The sequence below is a fragment of the Camelus bactrianus genome, chromosome 20 (genome assembly GCF_048773025.1).
Source record: "Camelus bactrianus isolate YW-2024 breed Bactrian camel chromosome 20, ASM4877302v1, whole genome shotgun sequence".
NCBI classification, from domain to species: Eukaryota; Metazoa; Chordata; class Mammalia; order Artiodactyla; family Camelidae; genus Camelus; species Camelus bactrianus.
The window spans coordinates 4,204,767-4,223,660 of record NC_133558.1 but is presented as its reverse complement, the minus strand read 5'-3'; the positions used below and the strand labels follow the sequence as shown (position 1 = coordinate 4,223,660).

The window sequence follows — 18,894 nt, the reverse complement described above, 5'->3', positions numbered from 1 at the left end:
CCGCACTGCTGGCTCTCAAGCCCCTTCCTCCTCCCCTGACTTTCAAATCCAGGCAGGGAGCTTGGCAGTCGGCCCATGTCAATAAATATCAACCTGTAAAAAAATCTTCATTCTAGACCGTTTCCAACTGCCATGCCTTTGAATCCAAAAGCTCTGAGCCCTCTTGTGCTTTTCCCCCTTCGCCTGCCCTTGTTTTGCTGAAATACTTTTCACCTGTTGTAACACTCTCCATGCCTTACTGGCTCCCTGGATACTTGTTTACAATACCTTCAAAGATACTCAGTACATATTTCCATGTAAAATTACAGAATCTGAAAAAAACAAACAAAAGGCCTCAGAGGTTGGAGGAGCTGGCTTCTCTCTCATGCAAGAACTCTCATTCCCCAGAGCTGAAACCGGCCTGCCGGGCCCTCCTGTGTTAACCCAGGGAACCCACACGCGCAGGGACCACGGCCCCCCGAACAGCCCCTTAGGTATTTCAGGGCAGTGGGTCGTCGTACTGGGCTCTTCCCCCCGCCCCAGGGCTAAACTCCTCCACGTCTTCGGCCTCCCCATCCAGCCGGGGGCCACGCCCACACCCAGAGCTGGCTCCGTCCCAGGGGTGACTCAGGACCCAGTGTCTTAGGTGATGGAGGCCCTCCCTCAGCCTGGAGCCACCACCTCTGAGGGAAGCAACTGCCACTCCCCCACCCCTAGAGAACGCCTTTCCGTGGCAAACAGCTAAAAAAGCACAGGCAAGCCAATTCCCAAGCCTGGGTTTCACAGTAGAATGGGAACACTCAAGTCAGTGCGCCCTTTCCTCACCTCAGCCCTGAGGGAGGTTAGCCCTTAGCCTTCTTCCCTGACAGCAGGACCTGCATTCACATCCTTTGTCATTTGGCCAAGGAGGAAGAGATGACTATCTCCACAAGGAGGGGGGTGCCAAGTCCCTGTGTGCTGCTCCCCGGCCCTTTCCAAAAGAGGCACCAGAAGTGCCTGGGCTGGGCCATGCAGGACGGCCCACCAAGCACCAGAGGGAGGCGGCAGGTGTGGGCGTGGGTGCAGGGAAGTCACCACCGCTATGGGGACACCACACCCTGTAACGCAGGGGGCCAGTGAGAGACAGCTGAGAGGCAATGGGGTAGGTCTGGGACGGAAGAAAATGAAGAGGACTCCAAAGAGAAACCACACCTGCAAAAGCCAGCAGGGCTGCTGAGCCCTCGTTTGTGCCCACAGCGTCCCCAGTCCCCTGCTATCTAAGTGGGACGAATGTGATGCACACAGGCCTCTGCTTGCCGGGGGGACAGAGGCTCACACGATGTGCTGCGGGGGGAGCAGCACGCTGTTCTATGGACTGGAACCCAGGGAGAGAAGCAGGGAGGAAGGAGGGTCCACGATGTGCTTATGATCTTAGCTGGACCCCTCAGCATGACACTGCGAACCTCAGTCTTCCCGCCTGCAGAACTGGCACAGCCCTCCCGAGGGCGATGGGTTATATAAGCGTGAAGAGCGAGTCTGCAGCGCGGTCACGGCATACCAATGCGCCCATTATGCAACCGAACCTCCGGTTTGAGGAAACACAAAATCTCTCCCCACTGAAGGCCAACAAGCTCTCCATCAACCCAGAGCCCTGAAGGGAGCAGAGGAGAAAGGCCACCAGCACACGGACGGACACGCACACACACATACACACGCCCGCCAGTGGGAGCAGAGTAGGGACCCAGTGTGGTAAATGCACGTGCTAGGATTTCTGTGCTGCTTGTTCGTATTGGGGGGGGGGTGGTGGTTAGTGGGGGAGTGTTGCAGAATTTGCTGCTAATCACCTTCCTTAACAAATCAGAAAAACGTTGACAGTTTCGATGTTTGCTAGCACCAGCTTGCTCAGCCCAAACAGGTTAGACAGGTTGAATATTTAAACAAAGGCGGAAAAATTCAAGGTATAAAGCAGGAGTGCTGTGCGCCCGAAGCCAGCGCCCTGCAGGTTTAAGTTTGTGATCTGACACTGGCAGTCAGGCTCGCTCTCCTCTCCCTGCTTCCTCCTCACTTCACTACTTTCACGTTATAAAACTAAACGGGACAGACAGGCACTCAGGGTCTGCTTGGAGTTCTCAGGCCGTCAGCCGGGGGAGGCGGGGGGCAAGCAGGGGTGAAGCGGGCAGGGCCAGCTCCCCATGCCGCATCCCACCCCAGCAAGCACACGCCTTGCCTCCCGTGACCTGATTTCCAGCTTTGACTGCCAGGCTGCTCAAGTGTAGGCAAGCCAGGACGCTCCAGATTTTGATGCCATTTACCAGTTTTACCTGGTGCAACCGAGCGTTCGAAATATTTCAACAAGATAGGTCCAAAATACACCACCCACACTCAACATTTCTTCTGCATCTGCTTCATCGCCAAACACACACTGATAGACAAACACCGTCTCAGAAAAAAACCTAACTTAGAAACCTCAGCATCCAGCTGGCCAAGCGATTAGAAACGACCGAACTGCAAGGCAGATCACAAACGTGGGAAACAGTGACACAATGGAAAGCGCCCGGCGGGCGCTCACCGCCCCCCTGCGCTGGGACGGTCCTGTGCGCAAGCTCTCTCTGGCGTAACTGAACCTGAACCGCGTCTTCAGAGGAAAACGCCGAATCAAAGGCGAGAGACGGCCACGAGGACATTTTTCAGATATCCTTTCCAAAAAAATGAAAAAAGCTCTGCTGACTGTTAAAGGGGTATCAGGAAAGAGAAAACACAAAGTGGAAGGAAGAGTGTTTTGGAGAACGCCAGTCTAGCCAACACAGGACAGGCTGCACAAGGGACTGTTGACGGAAAAGGGCCAACTTCCAGCTTTGCTAGGTGCTTAGGTTTTGTGTCTTATGTAAAGAATAAAATTCTGTGACAAATCACTCTGACCTGTTCTTTTCCTCGGAGAAGAGTGGGAGCTCTCTACCATGTACAGATTTCTAAAATGTAAAGTCAGAATTCTGAAAAGGACCAGACTCTCATGCAAATCCATGCAAAAAAGGTAGAAACGCCACACAACAAGCAATAAAAAAAAAAAAAAAAAAAAAGAAGTGCTCAAATAATAATGAGGATCCGTACAATTCAGAAACAGTGTGTGGCACACAGTTACTCTACGGAACGCTGCTCCCAGACCGTCAGGTGCTCAGCATGCAGCTAGACAGCCTTGTGGTCCAAGGGCACGGAGTCTATTTCCCTGGGGTTGTAAATATACCTGCTCACCGGCATGGAGAAAGGACCAGCAGGTTAAACTGCCCTCAGAAAGAAAAGAAATGAACTACAATTTGCAGAACATCTTATGTGGGCCAGAGGTATGGATACATACCATAGTATCTAATCCTCACAGCACAAACTCTGAGCAAAGCGCCACTCCTGTTATGTAAGATGGAGAAATGGAGGGTCTCCTCCCCGTTCTGAGGAGCATCCTTATCAGCCATGGCCAGGGAGGATGGAGGAGCTCTCAGAGCACCCACAGAGAGACCACCTTTTTATCTGGACAACTAATGAAGTTAAAGTAAAAGCATACATGTCTCAGTTCTAGTCAATGAGATGTAAAGAAAGGCTAACAATGTTTAAATACAATCAAACAATACACTCACTTGGTGAAAGATTAATAATGCTATTGGGAGAAACCAGTAACTTAGACATTTTGCTGTGATAAATAGATTGGCAAGTGTTCACTCTCCAGGGGAAAAGTCTGGGCCTCTCAATGATGCAGACTCTCAGGAGAGTAAAAAGCATATTAAGTGGAACAATCAGAGAACGAGGTAGCATACTTACTTGCCTTTATTTTTTTTTCCTGGTGAAAAAGAAGTTTCAACCCATGCTGAAGACATTGCTTTCTCAACCACACCTGAAGTATGTCTGACTATTTCAGTACAGAGCACTAAAGACACAGGAACTGCCTTGATGCTCACGTCCTATCATGAAACTACCAAATATTCACCGAGCGCCCACCAGACGTGAGGATCGTGTGTCCGGCACAGTCTACGCTGTCACACCGACGGAGCTCCAGACACTAAAATCTCATTTGCACAAACCCCTCGACAAGTGTCTTAGGGGCTGCAACATTTATCGTCTTCTAAGTGGACCTGACCATGTCAAGAGCACCCTGAACGGTATTTCCTTCTGGCTCGTCTTTCCCTCTCAAGGGCAGGCACTTGGCTGTAGATAAGAAAAATGTGATTCATTTCCCCCCTTCTTTTTCACAGAAACATTGCAAAGGGAACAAAATGTTCATATAGCACTGGGGAGGGTGGCCCACGGATTTTTATCCCACAAATAATTTCTTCCCCTGTGAACTGACCTGATACCTTCCTTCCTGCAAAGGACCGTGCCAGGGAGCAGGCACCTGTGATTAAAACAGATGTCAAGACGGGACCGGCTGAGCCTCTGGGTGCTCACCTCCACTTCTGAGAGGTAGCAGGGACAAAACTAGCCACAGGGCACCCTCAGAAACTCGACTGTTACCCCGACAGACGCTCACAGGGCCCTTCCTTTGGCTGGGCTCCAGGGGCGACGGAGGGCTCATCCCCTCCTGAGACACTGTCTACCTCTGCTCCCACCGTCCTTTAATTCCGGCCGCCTGTCCAGACACCCCCGTTCAGTCGTGCATGCCAAGGGCCGACTGGGCCCAAGCATCTGAGAGCAGTGCGCTAAATTCAGAGCCTCTGTGGTCTCATTTGTCATGGAGCAGGTCACATTTCTGTGCAGTGAATGTGTGCTTCCAGCATAATGGGAACACATAAGCCTCTGTTCCTGAAGACTGTCCATCACCCAGCGACATCCTCAGGGCCTGTGCCTCCTGCACTTAGCGACAGAAAAGGCGTGCCCGCTGCAGGAGGAGAGCGAATGACCAGATGGCATGCCACGGCCCTCCATGCCTCACCTTCAGCTTCTAGACGCAGCCGAAATGATAACACAGCCCTGCTCTTTGGGGGACGTGTTATCCTCCAAAGGATGTATTGTCCAAAGAATGGAGAAGTTAGTTAGGAAAGCTTGCTTGGCCAGGGTCTCTCTTCTGCATGCCCCTGCCAGGACACGCACTCCATGACTCTCTTTATAGCTTAAAAGCCTACAGTCAGTAAGATGAGGAGCAAAGTGGAAATGAACTTCCTATTTTCCCAAGGCAATTACAATCTGCAAAAGGAAAATACCCATTTCAGAGGTCAGATTCCTTCCAAATGAGACCCGTTTCAATTCTCTCTTTCAAGTACTGTCACTTCTTCACAGCTCTGCCATCCAGCACTTTCTGGAAAGTTTTGCAACTTGCAAAGCTCAATGCCCTTTTTCCTACACTGAAGGTCTCCCAGAGGGCGTGTTCTGGCTCAGTTTCCCAAGTTTGTTTTGGAAGACAAGTGCCGCTCAATCCAAATTTTCAACATGGGAGCAACTGATAAAAGAGTTCTGGGAAGTTAAAAGCTGAAGCCACGGTGATGTTTCCGTGAGACACGTTTTGCACTGTGATTGCAGCCTATTATTCTGCTCAGGAACTGAGCTGTGGTTAGAAAGGTTTGGGATAAAGGATTTTCAAACCTCAAAAACATGAGAACCCGCAGACAGGGAAGTAACAACTTGAAAACTGTACCAGAAATGGTAATAAACTGAGAAGGTCTCTCTCCGACCTTTTTCAGAATGAGCGGGAATTCGCATCACTTTAGTCTCCCTATTTACCAAATATACAATTACTTTAAAATATCATTTAAATGTATTTACTGGAATTAAATTATAATACGTTATGGGCTGTGTCAGAGCTACACGGCAACTATCAACATGACAACAGATAACATAATTTAATCTGCTACCTGATTCTATGAAGTGTATTTTCTCTTACTAATATGACAATTCTGAGTTGATTATGTGTTGGTGGTCCTCTATAAAACTAAGGTAAGGGAACCTCTACAAAAAGACCGATTAGCCTAATAAACAAAGATAACCCTCTCATAAAATGACCAGTGGGCAAAGTGAGGCGCTGTATAAAGTGGGTGGCTGCACAGAGTACCTCGCCATCAGCTAGGAGTAACCTGAAATTGAAAAGGATGCCGTTCGTTCGTGGGGTCCATGTTGCGAGATGCATAAGGAGGCCCTCTGGGTGCTGAAGCAACAAAACTCGGGTGGAGCCCAGACCGGCCTCCTGCAGCACCCTGCTCAGCAGTAAACGCGGGGAAGGCAGGGCTTACCCAGAACTCACACACACGGAGGCCTGCAGCACGCGAGCGGCAGGGACAACCTTGGGACGGGGGTGAGCAGGAGGCCGCGGGAAGGTGCACCAGTTCCCAGACCAGCCTTGTGGAATCAGGTCACAGCAGGGGTCTCACTGAATCCAGCCCCACCGCCGAGGGGAGGGACTGAAAATCAGGGCACAGATCCATGTCACATGAAACCGGCACAGGAAAGAGGGCCCCAGGCAGGTTATAAACAAGGCAGAACAGGGACGCAGGTGGGTGTCCAGGATGCACAGCCGTGGGCTCCGTGTGGGCTCCAGAGGCCCCGCCCGTGGGCTCCTGGCTCCACTGATCCCAGCTGCTGCCACAGACCTTGGAAAGCGGCAGCAGCAGTAGGAAAATGAGAAACAGAATGTTGGTCTCGAGCACCCAACACACAGTCCACTGACTCCCTTCCATGCTCTGAAAATCAAGCGAGGATGGAGCTCATCAGGGTTTGGGTTCTCACTCTTCTTTTTAGTTCCCGCACACACATCCCAGGGCAGCTCCGGCCCCTGATTAATGTAACACAGGTATGTGCTTAGGAGAGACCACAGCTCACCGTTTGAGTATCAGATTCTGGAACAGACCCACTGGGACAAATAAACCTAACTCTACTCTCTCTGGCACATTTTTGTAAGTGTTTTCACATTTTTATAAGTTTTTCTTTCTAAAAGTACAGTTTCACCAACAAAGGAAGGTGGTAATGTTTGTGACTAATTATCGAAAACAAATGTTCTTTTAAACCATTGTTCGCAATTTTCTGCAGAAGACAAAATAAATGTAGTGTGACAAACTCAAATCTTCTAAATAAGTTTTTGTTATTTAAGTTACAGGTTTAGTATAGCCAAAAAAAAGAAAGAAAAAACAACCTCTTCATTTATTTTCTGGCATTATATAAATGTTTAGTCGTTATATTTTTCTCAGTGGCACATACAACAATAACAATAATATTAGCAACCATTTATTTAAACTTATTTATAATTACTAATTAACTAACACTATCCTAAGTGCTTTACATGTATTGAATCCTTGAATCCCCACAATGTTCCCATTGGTACAGATATCACTTACTGCCTTACACAGATGAAGTAACCAAGAAACAGAGAAGTCAATTAACCTGTCCAGGGTCACACAGCTAGAAAGGCACACCACTCGAAGATTACACATATGTGCTTTCAGCTCCAACTATATAAATTCAGAAACATTCCTGACCCAAGACATTTCTATAGTACACTGTAAGCCTTCAGAATGCTTTCACAAATACTGCATTTGAGTACAAGTTCTAAATGAGATTTTACCATGCCATTTTGGTAAAGTATAGAAAAATCAAGAGATTTCTGAAAAGTGCTGCAGAATTGGGACTAGAACTAAGCCCGCAACAATTAGTCCTCTCCTCCAAATTAAGATGACTCACAATAAATAAAATCAGCACAAAATCCAAAATTAGCACAAACATCCCTAAGGCCTGCTTAATTAAAAAAAAAAAAAACACTTATAAATAGTAATTTACAAACGACTCCACTATACATTGTTCATAAATGAGAAACGTATCTTAGGGTAATATCAAGGGTTGTGCTATAAAAAATTCAAGGTCATTTCTGTCTATGCATTTATACCCAAACAACACACTGTTATGAGATTCAATAAAAAGCAATTCCATGCTCACCAGGTAGAGTGTACTCTGCTAGTAAGATGGCTGAAATAGTTTAACATGGACAACAACATTCCACAACAATAAGAAATTGTTTTGGAAGAGGGTAAAGCTTGAAAGAGTGCTTTTTTCCTTATATTCAAAGAGACATGAAAGCTACACCAATGATTTATCATGGCCTCTAAGCCTGGCAGCCTGTGTTTAAGCCTTAGCACTGACTCTGATCCTAAGCAAGTCTCCTCATCTGCAAAGTGGGATGATAACCATACAAACCTTACAGGGGGAGCACACAAAGATACATGAAGATCAGCGTGGAAACAGAAGACTTGAACAATGTATAAATAATGTAGCTAGACTGGACAGTCCAACCAGAGAACACTTCAGCCAACAACAGCAGAATGCATGTCCTTCTCAGACACCAGACATACTCCAGGACAGAGCATGTTAGGCCATAAAAACCAGCCTCAGTAAGTTTAAAAGAACTGAAATCATAGAAAGTATGTTCTCCAACTACAATAAAATGAAATTAGAAATTAGTAACAGAAAGAAGTCTGGGAAGTCTCAAGTCTGTGGAAACTGAACACACTCCTAAATGACCAACGAAGAAATCACAGGGAGATTAGAAAATGCTTTGAGATGAATGAAAAAGAAAACACAATATATAAAAAAACTTATGCAACTAAAGCAATGGGAAATTTATAGCTGTAAGTGCCTCTACTAAGTAAGAAGTTCTCAAATCAATAGTAAAATCTTCTACCTTAAAACACTGTAAAGAGAAGAGCAAACTAAACCTGAAGCAAGCAGATGGGGGGGGGGGGGAAATAATCACGCTTAGGATGGAAAATTAATGAGACAGAAAACAGAAAAGCAGCAGAAGAAAATCAACAAAACCAAAAGCTGTTTCTTTGAAATGACCGATAAAAGTTAACAGATGTTTAGCTAGACTGACTTCAGAAATAAAATAGAGAAGACTCAAGTTATTAAAATCAGGAATGAAAGAGGAGACACATCACTACTGACCCTACAGAATAATGAGGATTGTGAGGGGACACTGCGAACACCCACGTGCCAAACAAGTAGATGACTCAGACAAAATGGCTCCATTTCTAGAAAAGACATAAAGTACCTAAACTGACTCAGGAAGAAATAGAAAATGTGGACAAGCCAACCACAAGTAAAGAGACAGAACCAGTGATTTTAAAACTTCTCATAAAGAAAAGCCCAGGTGGCTTCAGTGGTGATTCCACCACACATTTAAATAAGACCTAACACCAAACTCTCCTAAAAAACAGAGGAAGTGGGAATATTTCCCAACTCACTCTGCGAGGCTAGTATTACCCTGATATAAAAACCAGACAGGACATCGCAAAAAAACTACACAGTAGCATCTCTTTGTCTATGAATACAGACAAAAATCTTTCAACAAAATACCAGCAAACCCAATCCATCAACATATGAGAAAATGATTACACACTGTGACCCAGTGGGATTTATCTCAGGAATAAGGTTAGTTTAACACTCAAAATAGAATAAAGGACAAAAACAACTTGATCATCTTAATAGATGCAGAAAAAGCATGTGACAAAATCCAACACCCGTTCGTGATAAAAACACCCAGCAAATTAGGAACAGAAAGGAACTTCCTCAAACTGACAAAGGGCATTTATGAAAAACCTACAACTAACAACATATTTAATGGGAAAAGACTAAATGCTTTCTCCGTAAGATCAGAAATAAGACAAGGATATCCATTCTTTTCACTTCTATTGAATATCATACTGGAGGGTCTAGCCAGGGCTGGAAATAAAAATAAAGAAGAGGCTTCCAGATTAGCTTCAAAGGAGGAAGTAAAACTCTCTCTGCAGATGACAGGATCTTAGATATAGAAAATCCAAAGAATCCACCAAGTAACAATCAGAATGCACAGACAAGGTCAGCAGGGTTACAAGAAACAAGATCAATGTAAAATTTGAATTGTACTTCTATACCCTAGCAATGAACAATCAAAAAACGAAATTAGAACACAATTCTATTAATACCACTGAAGAGAATAAAACACGTTGGAATAAATTTAACAAGATAAATATGAAACTTGTACTCTGAAAACGGTAAACATAGTTGAAAGAATCCATTAAGACCTAAATAAATGGAAACTATCTCATGATCAAAGATTTAATAGTTAAGGAGGCAAAGCCCCCAAAATGACCTACACATTTTGCAATCTCTATGCCTATCCCAGATACCCCCCCTTTTTTTTTTTTGCAAAAATTCATACAGAAATGCAAACAACCAAGAACAGCCAAAACAACCTAGAAAAAGATCTAAGTTTGAGGATTCACAGATCCAGATTTTGAAACTTAACAAAAAGCTACAGTAATCAATACAGTGTTAGGCCTTAGGATAGATACACAGATCAGTGGAGCAGAACTTAAGAGTACAGAAATAAACCCTTACATTAATGGTCAATTGAATTTTGATAAAGGTGGTAAGACAATTCAACAGGGAAAGAGAAATTTTTAAACAAACAGTACAAAAGACAACTCGGACTCCATCCTTAGACTATACACACAAATACTAACTCAGAACTTAATTGTAGACCTAAACGTAAGAACTAAAATTGTGAACTCATGGGATTTCACTTCACACCTACTGGGGTGGCTGTAATGAAACAGACTGATAGTAACAAGTGTTGGCAAGGATGTGTCAAACTGGAACACCCACGGGGCTGGTGGGGCTGTAAAATGATGCACCTGCTTTGGAAAACAGCTTGGCGGTTCCTCAAAATGTTAACCTGGAGTTATCACGTGACCCAGCAATTCCACTCCTAAGTGAAATTCCAAAAGAAATGGAAACACGTATCCACACAAAAAGCTGTACAAGAATGTTCACGGCAGCATCATTCATAAAGGCCACACAGCGAAAACGACTCAAACGTCCACTAGCTGATGAAGAGGTAAACAAGCTGTGGTGTGTCCATATGACGGGCTGTTACTTGACAATAAAAAAGAATAACAGACTACTGATGCATGCTCCACCATACATGGATCTTGAAAACATCAATGCTAAGTGAAAGAAGCTATCCACAAAAGACCACGCGTTATATGAATCTGTTTATATGCAAAGTCCAGAACAGGCAAAACCACAGAGGGAAAGGAGGGCTGGAGGGTGGGAAGTAACAGGAAGTGGCTCCTAACAGGTTTGGGGGTTCGTTCTGAGGGGATGAAAATGTCCTCAAATCGAGTGGGAGAAAGCGGGGAAACCACCTGCGAAGGAAGCGCATAACACATCGAGGACCCGATTTTGAGAGCCTAAGTATGCAAAGGAGGACCTTTAAAAAAATTTTTTTTTTGCCAGTGGGGACAGAAGGAGCAGGCAAAATAAAACAAATGGCCAACAGAAGGCGAAATGACACTAACAGGCTGATGTGGAGGTAAGAAAGCAAAAAGCTAAAATGTACGAGCATATTGAAAATCGGTGACAGTATTAACTTCCTTCTTTGTACCTCAAACACTCCTAGGAGATGAGGAGCAGTGGGGGTTGGAAGGTATATGGGGAAAGAGAGTAAAACTCTTTATAAAAATTCTTTAAAATACTGATACTCTACACCTTCCTTCCTGGGGTTCAGAATGAGAACTCCACAGACTTCCAATTCTTGTGGGATTATTCAGAAATGCAAATAATAATAATAATAAGTAACACTGGCTGAGGGCCTACCATGTGCTGGACCCATTTTCTCCCATCCCTCCTCCTAGTCCAGTGAAGTGGATACTATTAAAAAATCTCATTTTAAAGAGGAGGAAACTGAGGCACAAAGGTTAAGTGACTTGTGCAAGAATGGGAAATTTAAAAGTTCCAGAGTTAAGATGAGAAATCAGGAGCTTAATTCCAAAATCTGGAAATTTACCACCATTCCCAGTACGTCCCAAGTACATCATCAGTGGATCATAAAATGATTTTAGGTGGAATAAACTGGACCATCTCATTTCAGTATTTAGACATAATAAAATAACATTTTCACAATAACTATTTAAAGTTTTCTTTTGAAATAAATACATTAAAAAATGTTAAGTCAACTTTTAAAAAAGAAATCAATATAACACCTAAAAGGAAATACAGGAAAATTAAAATAGCCTGATTTTCTGAGAAGGAGAAATTTTGAGTCCCTTTAAAACATTTTCCTAGAGTTCCAAAATATTTGTGCAAAAAAAAAAAAAAAAAAAGCATTAAAAAAGTCTGTTCTAACCCCTAAAAACATAAGAAATCATTCTAGAAAGTACATTTCCATTGGTTCCTCCCACAAAATTTTAACATGCCCACCACTGAGCTCTCTCCCACTTCTGAAGGAGCCTCTCTCTCCCTCAGGAAGTAAATTCCTGACATTTATCAGATTTTCTTTTTCTTCATTTTATCCTATCTCATCCTGAAGCTCTGGGACCAGCCCACTTAACTATTTATTCAGCGCTCCAGAAATTTTTCACCTTGCAGGGAATCTGGTAGGCATGTGCAAACAGTTCTAAAAAGGCAAGAGGTACCATGCTAATCCTCGAGGGCTCCTCTGTATCTGATAAGCTGCCCACCTCTGGCTCCTAAACAAAGAAACTCCAACTGGCAGAGGGTCACCCTGAAGACTCCCCCACTGGCCAGAGACCTAGCCCAGGTACTTGCATTTCCCAGGAGCAGACACATCAGATACACTGGAGATTGTATGCAGAGGCAAACAAAACCATCTCTGGCTGTTTCATACAGTGAACAGAATAGGGAACTCTGTAGGTAAGATGGCTCAAAGGCCACTTTGCTTTCTGTCAACCTTCTGTCAACTCCAGCCAGCAGGCAAAGGCTGCCCTCACCCACCTGTGCATGTTCCCGTTGGTGGTAAAAGACTGCCCACACACAGTGCACTTGTAAGGCCTCTCTCCAGAGTGCACCAGCATGTGGCGGTCCAGGGAGCTGGCCGAGCTCAGCGACTTCCCGCAGATGCTACATGAATGGTCTGCCCCTCCAGTGTCCGTGTTATGCTGCAGGAAGTAATCATCGCAGTGGTCACTTAGAAAGATGGGTTAAAACTTGATGATTATGAAATGCAAATTCAGAGCTTTATTTAAAGAAAAACAAAACCCAAAACAGTAATGCTTCTCAGCTATTTTTTTCTGTGTCATTTTCAATACCTTCCCGAACATCAAAATCTATCAGGACCACAGGCAAATAAATATTTGGTACAATCTTCTGTTCCCATGTTCCAGTTTTGACAAATACTTCTGCAAACTTCAGAAAGAAGTGGAGTCTTTTTCTTGGAGACACATATAGATTAACTGACCACAAATATTAACATGAGCATTAAGATTCACTATGAGGCAAACATGAAATATGGTCCTCACGTTAATTCTTCTAGTCTGATGACTCAGTCTAGCTGTCAGAAAAAGAGAACTGAAACCTGCCCAGTTCAGAGAGTTCTGGCCTCTGAAATATGTTAAGAAGGAACACTTCTATCCAAACCCAAGTTACTAAATGATGTTATTATTCAGTACCATGTTATGATTTGAAAACTGTCAGTCCTTCACTGCCCTAGATTCATGAATACTTGGTCAGGAACCAGCCATAGCAGGCAAGGGAAAAGGATAAATCTCATGGTAAAGAAGAAAAGCCAGAAGAGATCCCACATCAAGGAAACTCCCTGCTGCATGACGTAAGTTCACAGCAAGGTATAGAAGAGGGGTCTCCATCTACAACCTCACTGTACTGTGATGAGACTGGGTTCCTGCTGGCAAGTCATGTATGATGGAAAGTCTTCTGCAATATGTGGTCAGTTAACCAGATGTTTGCTAAATTCTGAAAAGGTATTCTGTGTTGACCTGGGACTTTGTCACAATAGCATGGACACAGAAAAATTGTTTCATAATTGCCCCTCAAAATTATTAGAATATTAAATCTAAGTTAAACACAGCCACAACTCATCTGTTAAAATAAAGTTACCTTGCCCTCCCCTAATGAGGAATGATTTAAAACAAAAACACAAAGGCAGCAGCAAACCTGGCGGATGTGCATAGTTAACTGATGCTGCGTAGTGCAAATCTTCTCACACAGGGGGCAGTTGTAGGAAGACTTTTCCTCTTTTGTTTCCTGAAAAGACAGAATAAAAGGGAGACTCTATTTCAGCTCAGTGAACCAGTGCCCCTTGTTTGTGTTATGATCATCCGGGTCTCAAGAGTGGCAGCCACAGAACAGCTGGAGCATGGGCTCTGGAGCATGGCTGGGTATGAGCTCTGGGTGAGTGGCCGTCCTGTCTGCCCTCAGTTTCCTCATTTGTAAAATGGGGGAAGTAACAGCACCTCCCACATCAGGGTGTGATGAGGATTAAACCCATTAGTGCATGGAAGGCACTGGAATAGTGCCCAGTAAGAGCTCAAAAAATATTAGTGTTCTCGTTAGACACTATTTAGTTGAATCACCAGGGATGGTGAAAAATTAAGCATCAAGTTACAGCTGAGCCAGAAAAGGGGTGTATTTCTCCCCACGTCTGACCCAGGCTCCAGTCACAATTTTCCACCTGGTCCTGAGGCCCTCGAGACACACGAGTGATAATGGAGTTCTTACGACAAAAACCCACCCTCCTGAGGGCGGAAGGGCTCAGTGCCCAGTGTGCACCCAACAGACATCAAGCGGGCCCTTCCACTCGCTGCCAGCCCCTGGTGCCACTGCTCATACATAAGAAACAGGAGTGAGAGTAAGAAACTGTGACAGGGAATGACAGCCCAACCTGAGGACTCCCAGAGTGACAAGAGAACCAGCTCACTGCTCGGCAAGGTGGCTCATTTTGTGCTCCCTCCAAACACACAGGACAGGCTTCCCTCAAGCACCACAGTTTGTGGTTTTAAGGAAAAGGATGAGCTCTAACCACATGCGACAGCTCCTCCTTCCAGAGAGTTCCCGGACAGTGCCATGGTGGTGCCTGCTGTCACCTCCTCACCCACGCGGTCCCTGTGCAGCACAGCTCTCTGTTCCTCACCCCAAAATTAATGGGATATCAAGGCTTGAAGGCCTCTCCCAGGATTTGGAACGGAGATGCTTAGAGACTGAGGTCAGGGGGTTTCCAAAGATCAGTAGAATCACCCGGGGAGCTTTGTGAAACCCAGATTTCTAGACCAGACTCGTGGCATGCTGAATCTGAATCACTAGGGCAGGACAGGAGCTGAGCCTCAGAAATCTGGGTTCCACAAGTCCCCAGGAGAGGATGACTCCTGCCAGTTTTGGGGGTGACGAAGTGACTAAGTTAGGTAATGTGAAAGTTCATGCAGAGTTGGGGTGGGACCCAGCACTGTGGTGAGCCCAGGCCACAAAAGTGTAGCTGGGGAAGCCGGCAGCACTAACGGAAGTGGGCACCCAGGCAGCCTGAGAGAGGGGATGGCACCGAGGGTGCCGTCTCTAGGGCTGGACCCTCCGGCACCTTTTTACTTGTTCTTATTTAATAAGTTTCTGGTTCCTTGCTAATGACACCAGTTATTGAACACTTACTATGTGCTAAACTCTGTACATGTAGAATAGTGTTTTTTCCCTACCGCCGTAAGAGATAGCTACTATTACAGATTCCGTTTTCTGGATGAGGAAACTGGGGTTCAGAGAGGCAAGCAAGTGGCCCCAAATCAGAGAACTATGAAGCAGTGGAGCCAGGATCCAGGCTCAGGCCAGCGCTCAACAGCCCATGCACATAACCACTGTGCTCCATGTAAGCCTGGCCCCGAAAGGATTCACCCCAAGGCACAGAAAGGAGACACCCTCATGGTTGGCTCATGAGAGATGATGAAAATGAAAGTCACCCTGAAGACCATAAAAACAAATGGAAGCATACACCAGATGCGGTGGAGTGAATGCATGATGGGTCTAGGACATGGTTCCTACCGTGGTTCCCTCTCACTTTTTTTTCTTTAACTGAAGTGAAGTCAGTTTACAGTGTTGTGTCAATTTCCAGTGCACAGCACAATTTTTAGTCATATCTGTGCGTACATATATTCCTTTTCACTGCAGGTCACTATACTGCCCTGTGCTAGGCAGTATAGACTTGTTGTTTATCTATTTTATATACAGTAGTTAGTATCTGTGAATCTCAAACTCCCAATTTCTCCCCTCCCAGCCTCTCACTCTTTAAAGACTTTGAAAAAGCCCCACTTTAAGCAACACACACCTTCTCCTAGTCTTAGGTCTGAGAACTAGGTATGCAACACATTTTTTTCACTCTCAAATTTTAAAAAATCACAAATATGAATTCTAAGGAAGTTGATTAACCCAAAGACAATTAAAAAACAAACAAAAAAAGACCCTGCAGCCTCACCGAATCATCACACACTTCCACTCCTGCCAGAGGCACAACGTGTGTGTCTGGTGGGCCTGGGCGTAGGGAGCGGGGTCGCACCCTCTCAGCCGCTGGGCTGCAGTCGCAGCGGAGCTGGCCAAGAACCACCAAACACAGATGCCAAACTCCAGCGTGAACAGCAAAGCAAGGGCTCGCGTAGAACGAGGGATGCCTCACAGCTGGGCAAAGACTCAGTCTCTGGGGCATTTTTGTTAAATTATTAGGTTAGCAATAGTATAGATCAAACAAATTTTTTTTTCAAAAAAGGGATTCTTTGGTGGGAGGGAAATAAATGTTAAAAAGCCAGGCCTCCAAGTGGCCAGCCTCTTGAGGAGGCAAATTCTTTTAAAAAAACCACCTTGCATTCACCTTGAGGCAGATACGGACACACCGAGCAGCCTCCGAGGCTAAGGGATTGACTCGGGGTTGACCATGAACCGGAGCCCAATCCTTCTCTGGGGCGGGCAGCGGTGCACTGCAGACCGCAGCGCAGGTCCACGAAGTCCACGTGGTCTGGGAGAAGGAAGTCTCCAGACTCAGATTTAATTTTTAAAAACAAATCAAACAGAAAAGGGAGCATCGTGACGCTGGAAGAGGCCCTACTGGAGAGTGCTGAATCCAGTTACCGCGGCCGCGCTGGTGGAAGGAAGGAGCGTGCTTCCTGAGCTGACAGATAAAATTAGCAGCTAATGTGATAACTAACCATTCCGTAATGAAACAATCTGGCACCCCTGTCGGCGTCCGGCTGTGGCTAATCTGCCCTGGAACTGTGTGAGCTGCTGGGACTCCTCCCCCGGCACCCTCTCAGCCCTCCCGCCCGTCCCAGGTGCGGATGATGCACTGTCTCTCCTGCACCGCACTTGACTTTTTTTTTCCCCCTAATGAACTGTCTTTCCTATCCTTCCTCTGGCCCAGATCGCCTTTCAAAAACTAAGCCAGGGCCTCGAGGAACCCTGGAAGACATAGGAGCTGGATGGAAAATGGCCTAGACATCTCTGCAGAGTCACCTCCACTCACCATGCGGGGACGGAAGTGCCGGGGGTCCCTTCTACAGCCCTACCTCCTGTCTCTGAACCACTGGGAAGGGACGAAAGCCTGGACTTGGGCCGACTTTGCCTGTGCTGGGCTCTTTAAGGAAGAGCATGGCCCCGGGTGTAGTACCTGGTTGGAAGTAGGAGCCAGGTGTATATTGTGAAATGGGGGGATGGATGGAGAGATGGACGGATAGATGGATGGATGGACAGTCATGTGAGAGTGGAAATAAACCTTTTCTTCCCAGAGCTAGCGCTCCTTCTTGGCTCAGGCCACAGTCATACAGGCTGAGAATTTTCTCAGGTACCCATAGGAAGAGAGGCACGTGGAAGCAAGGAAAAAAAAAGAGAAAAAGCATCAATGCCCCAACTCTAAAGCATCATTTAACTCTGCCAGGTCTTCGGCCTTGAGAAAGAGGTGGAGAAAACGGACACTCCCACGCTGCCGGAGGGATTTTAGGCTGGCACAACTCTCCCTGGAGGGCACATTGTGTCAAAAGCCGTAACCCATGTGGTACTTCTGTGAATTTAGAGAACATCACGGCTGCGCTCAGACAATTCTGTATAATGACAGCCACTGTAGGGTTATTAATAAAAAAGAAAATTAACTCACAGAAGCCCAACAGGGTTACTTTCCTGTCCTCCCCTGGAATCTAGGCAAACTCAGAAGACTGCCTTCTCCTGGGGGTGTGGAAGGACCCATTAAATCAGTGATGCCAAATACTGAACGTTCCTATCGCACGGACCCAGAGCAAAGGGGAACTGCTCACCTCACTGCTCGAGCTTCGAGTGCCGTGCAGCACTCTGCTGACGGGACAGCAACCGCTTCTCCAGTGCCCCGTTTGTACGTTAATTAGAAGGCTCATCTTACTTTCCAAGGGAGTAGATGGGGACTTTCACACTGTCCCTGCTCCCATGTGCTCTTCCCCACCCGCCCCGATCCGATGCCCTCTGAAAACTCAAGAGGAATAAATCACATCTTGAGCGGAGTTCTCTGGAGCCAAACCGTGTGCTTGGTCCAGGATGGGACGTTGAGGAGCACAGTCAGGAACTACCACCACCTCACCCAGAGACTCTTCAAAAGTATCAAGGAGGTGGCATCAGAAACCCAACCAACCAGCTGCGTGAATGAGGAAAGGATTCACGTCACAGGAGAGAAATGAGTTGAGTTCTCTGCCTTGTCTGTCTCGTGAAGAAAGCTTGTGTTCAAATCAAATTACGGAGCAGAGAATAATAAAGGCGTTTTCACCAATGATGACACCACAGCTCAGAATACTCCCTCCATGAGAGGATACTGACACGCGCTACGAGAAGTTTGCTCTTGAAAAAGGACTGCGGCCTCTGGGCGTGTCTGTTTAGTTCCCAACGCGTCCAAGGTTCGGCTTAGGAAGCTGGGGCTCAGGGGAATAGCCTGCTCCCAACACCCTCGCAGACGTCACCGCGGGGCGCACCGACGCTTACCTGGTTCCTTCGGCCAATCCGATTTGGTCCTGGAGGCTTCGCGGGGGACTTGATGCTCTGGGGGCTCCCGCCATTTTCGGCGACCTTCCCTACGTTCATTACCGCTGACATCATGGTGTTGATGGAAGACAAGTCTGAACCTTCCAAGCCAACGGGCGAACTTGACGTCATTGGGACAATGGTTTAATCTTCCAGGAAGCCTCGGCCACAGAACTG

General features: G+C 46.0%; 1 protein-coding gene across 7 annotated transcripts in view; it reads right to left on the bottom strand.

Moving 5' to 3' along the window:
• The window catches only part of RREB1 (ras responsive element binding protein 1), a 163,895-nt gene that overhangs the window by 41,830 nt on the left and 103,171 nt on the right, over positions 1 to 18,894 (bottom strand). For all 7 annotated transcript variants that reach the window (XM_074348056.1, XM_074348054.1, XM_074348059.1 and 4 more), the window contains exons 4-6: positions 18,679 to 18,891; positions 13,870 to 13,959; positions 12,694 to 12,857 (exon numbers count right to left, since the gene is read on the bottom strand). In XM_074348056.1, the coding sequence (XP_074204157.1) occupies positions 12,694 to 12,857; positions 13,870 to 13,959; positions 18,679 to 18,849 (425 nt within the window). In that variant the 5' untranslated portion in view covers positions 18,850 to 18,891. The remainder of the gene's footprint in view (positions 1 to 12,693; positions 12,858 to 13,869; positions 13,960 to 18,678; positions 18,892 to 18,894) is intronic.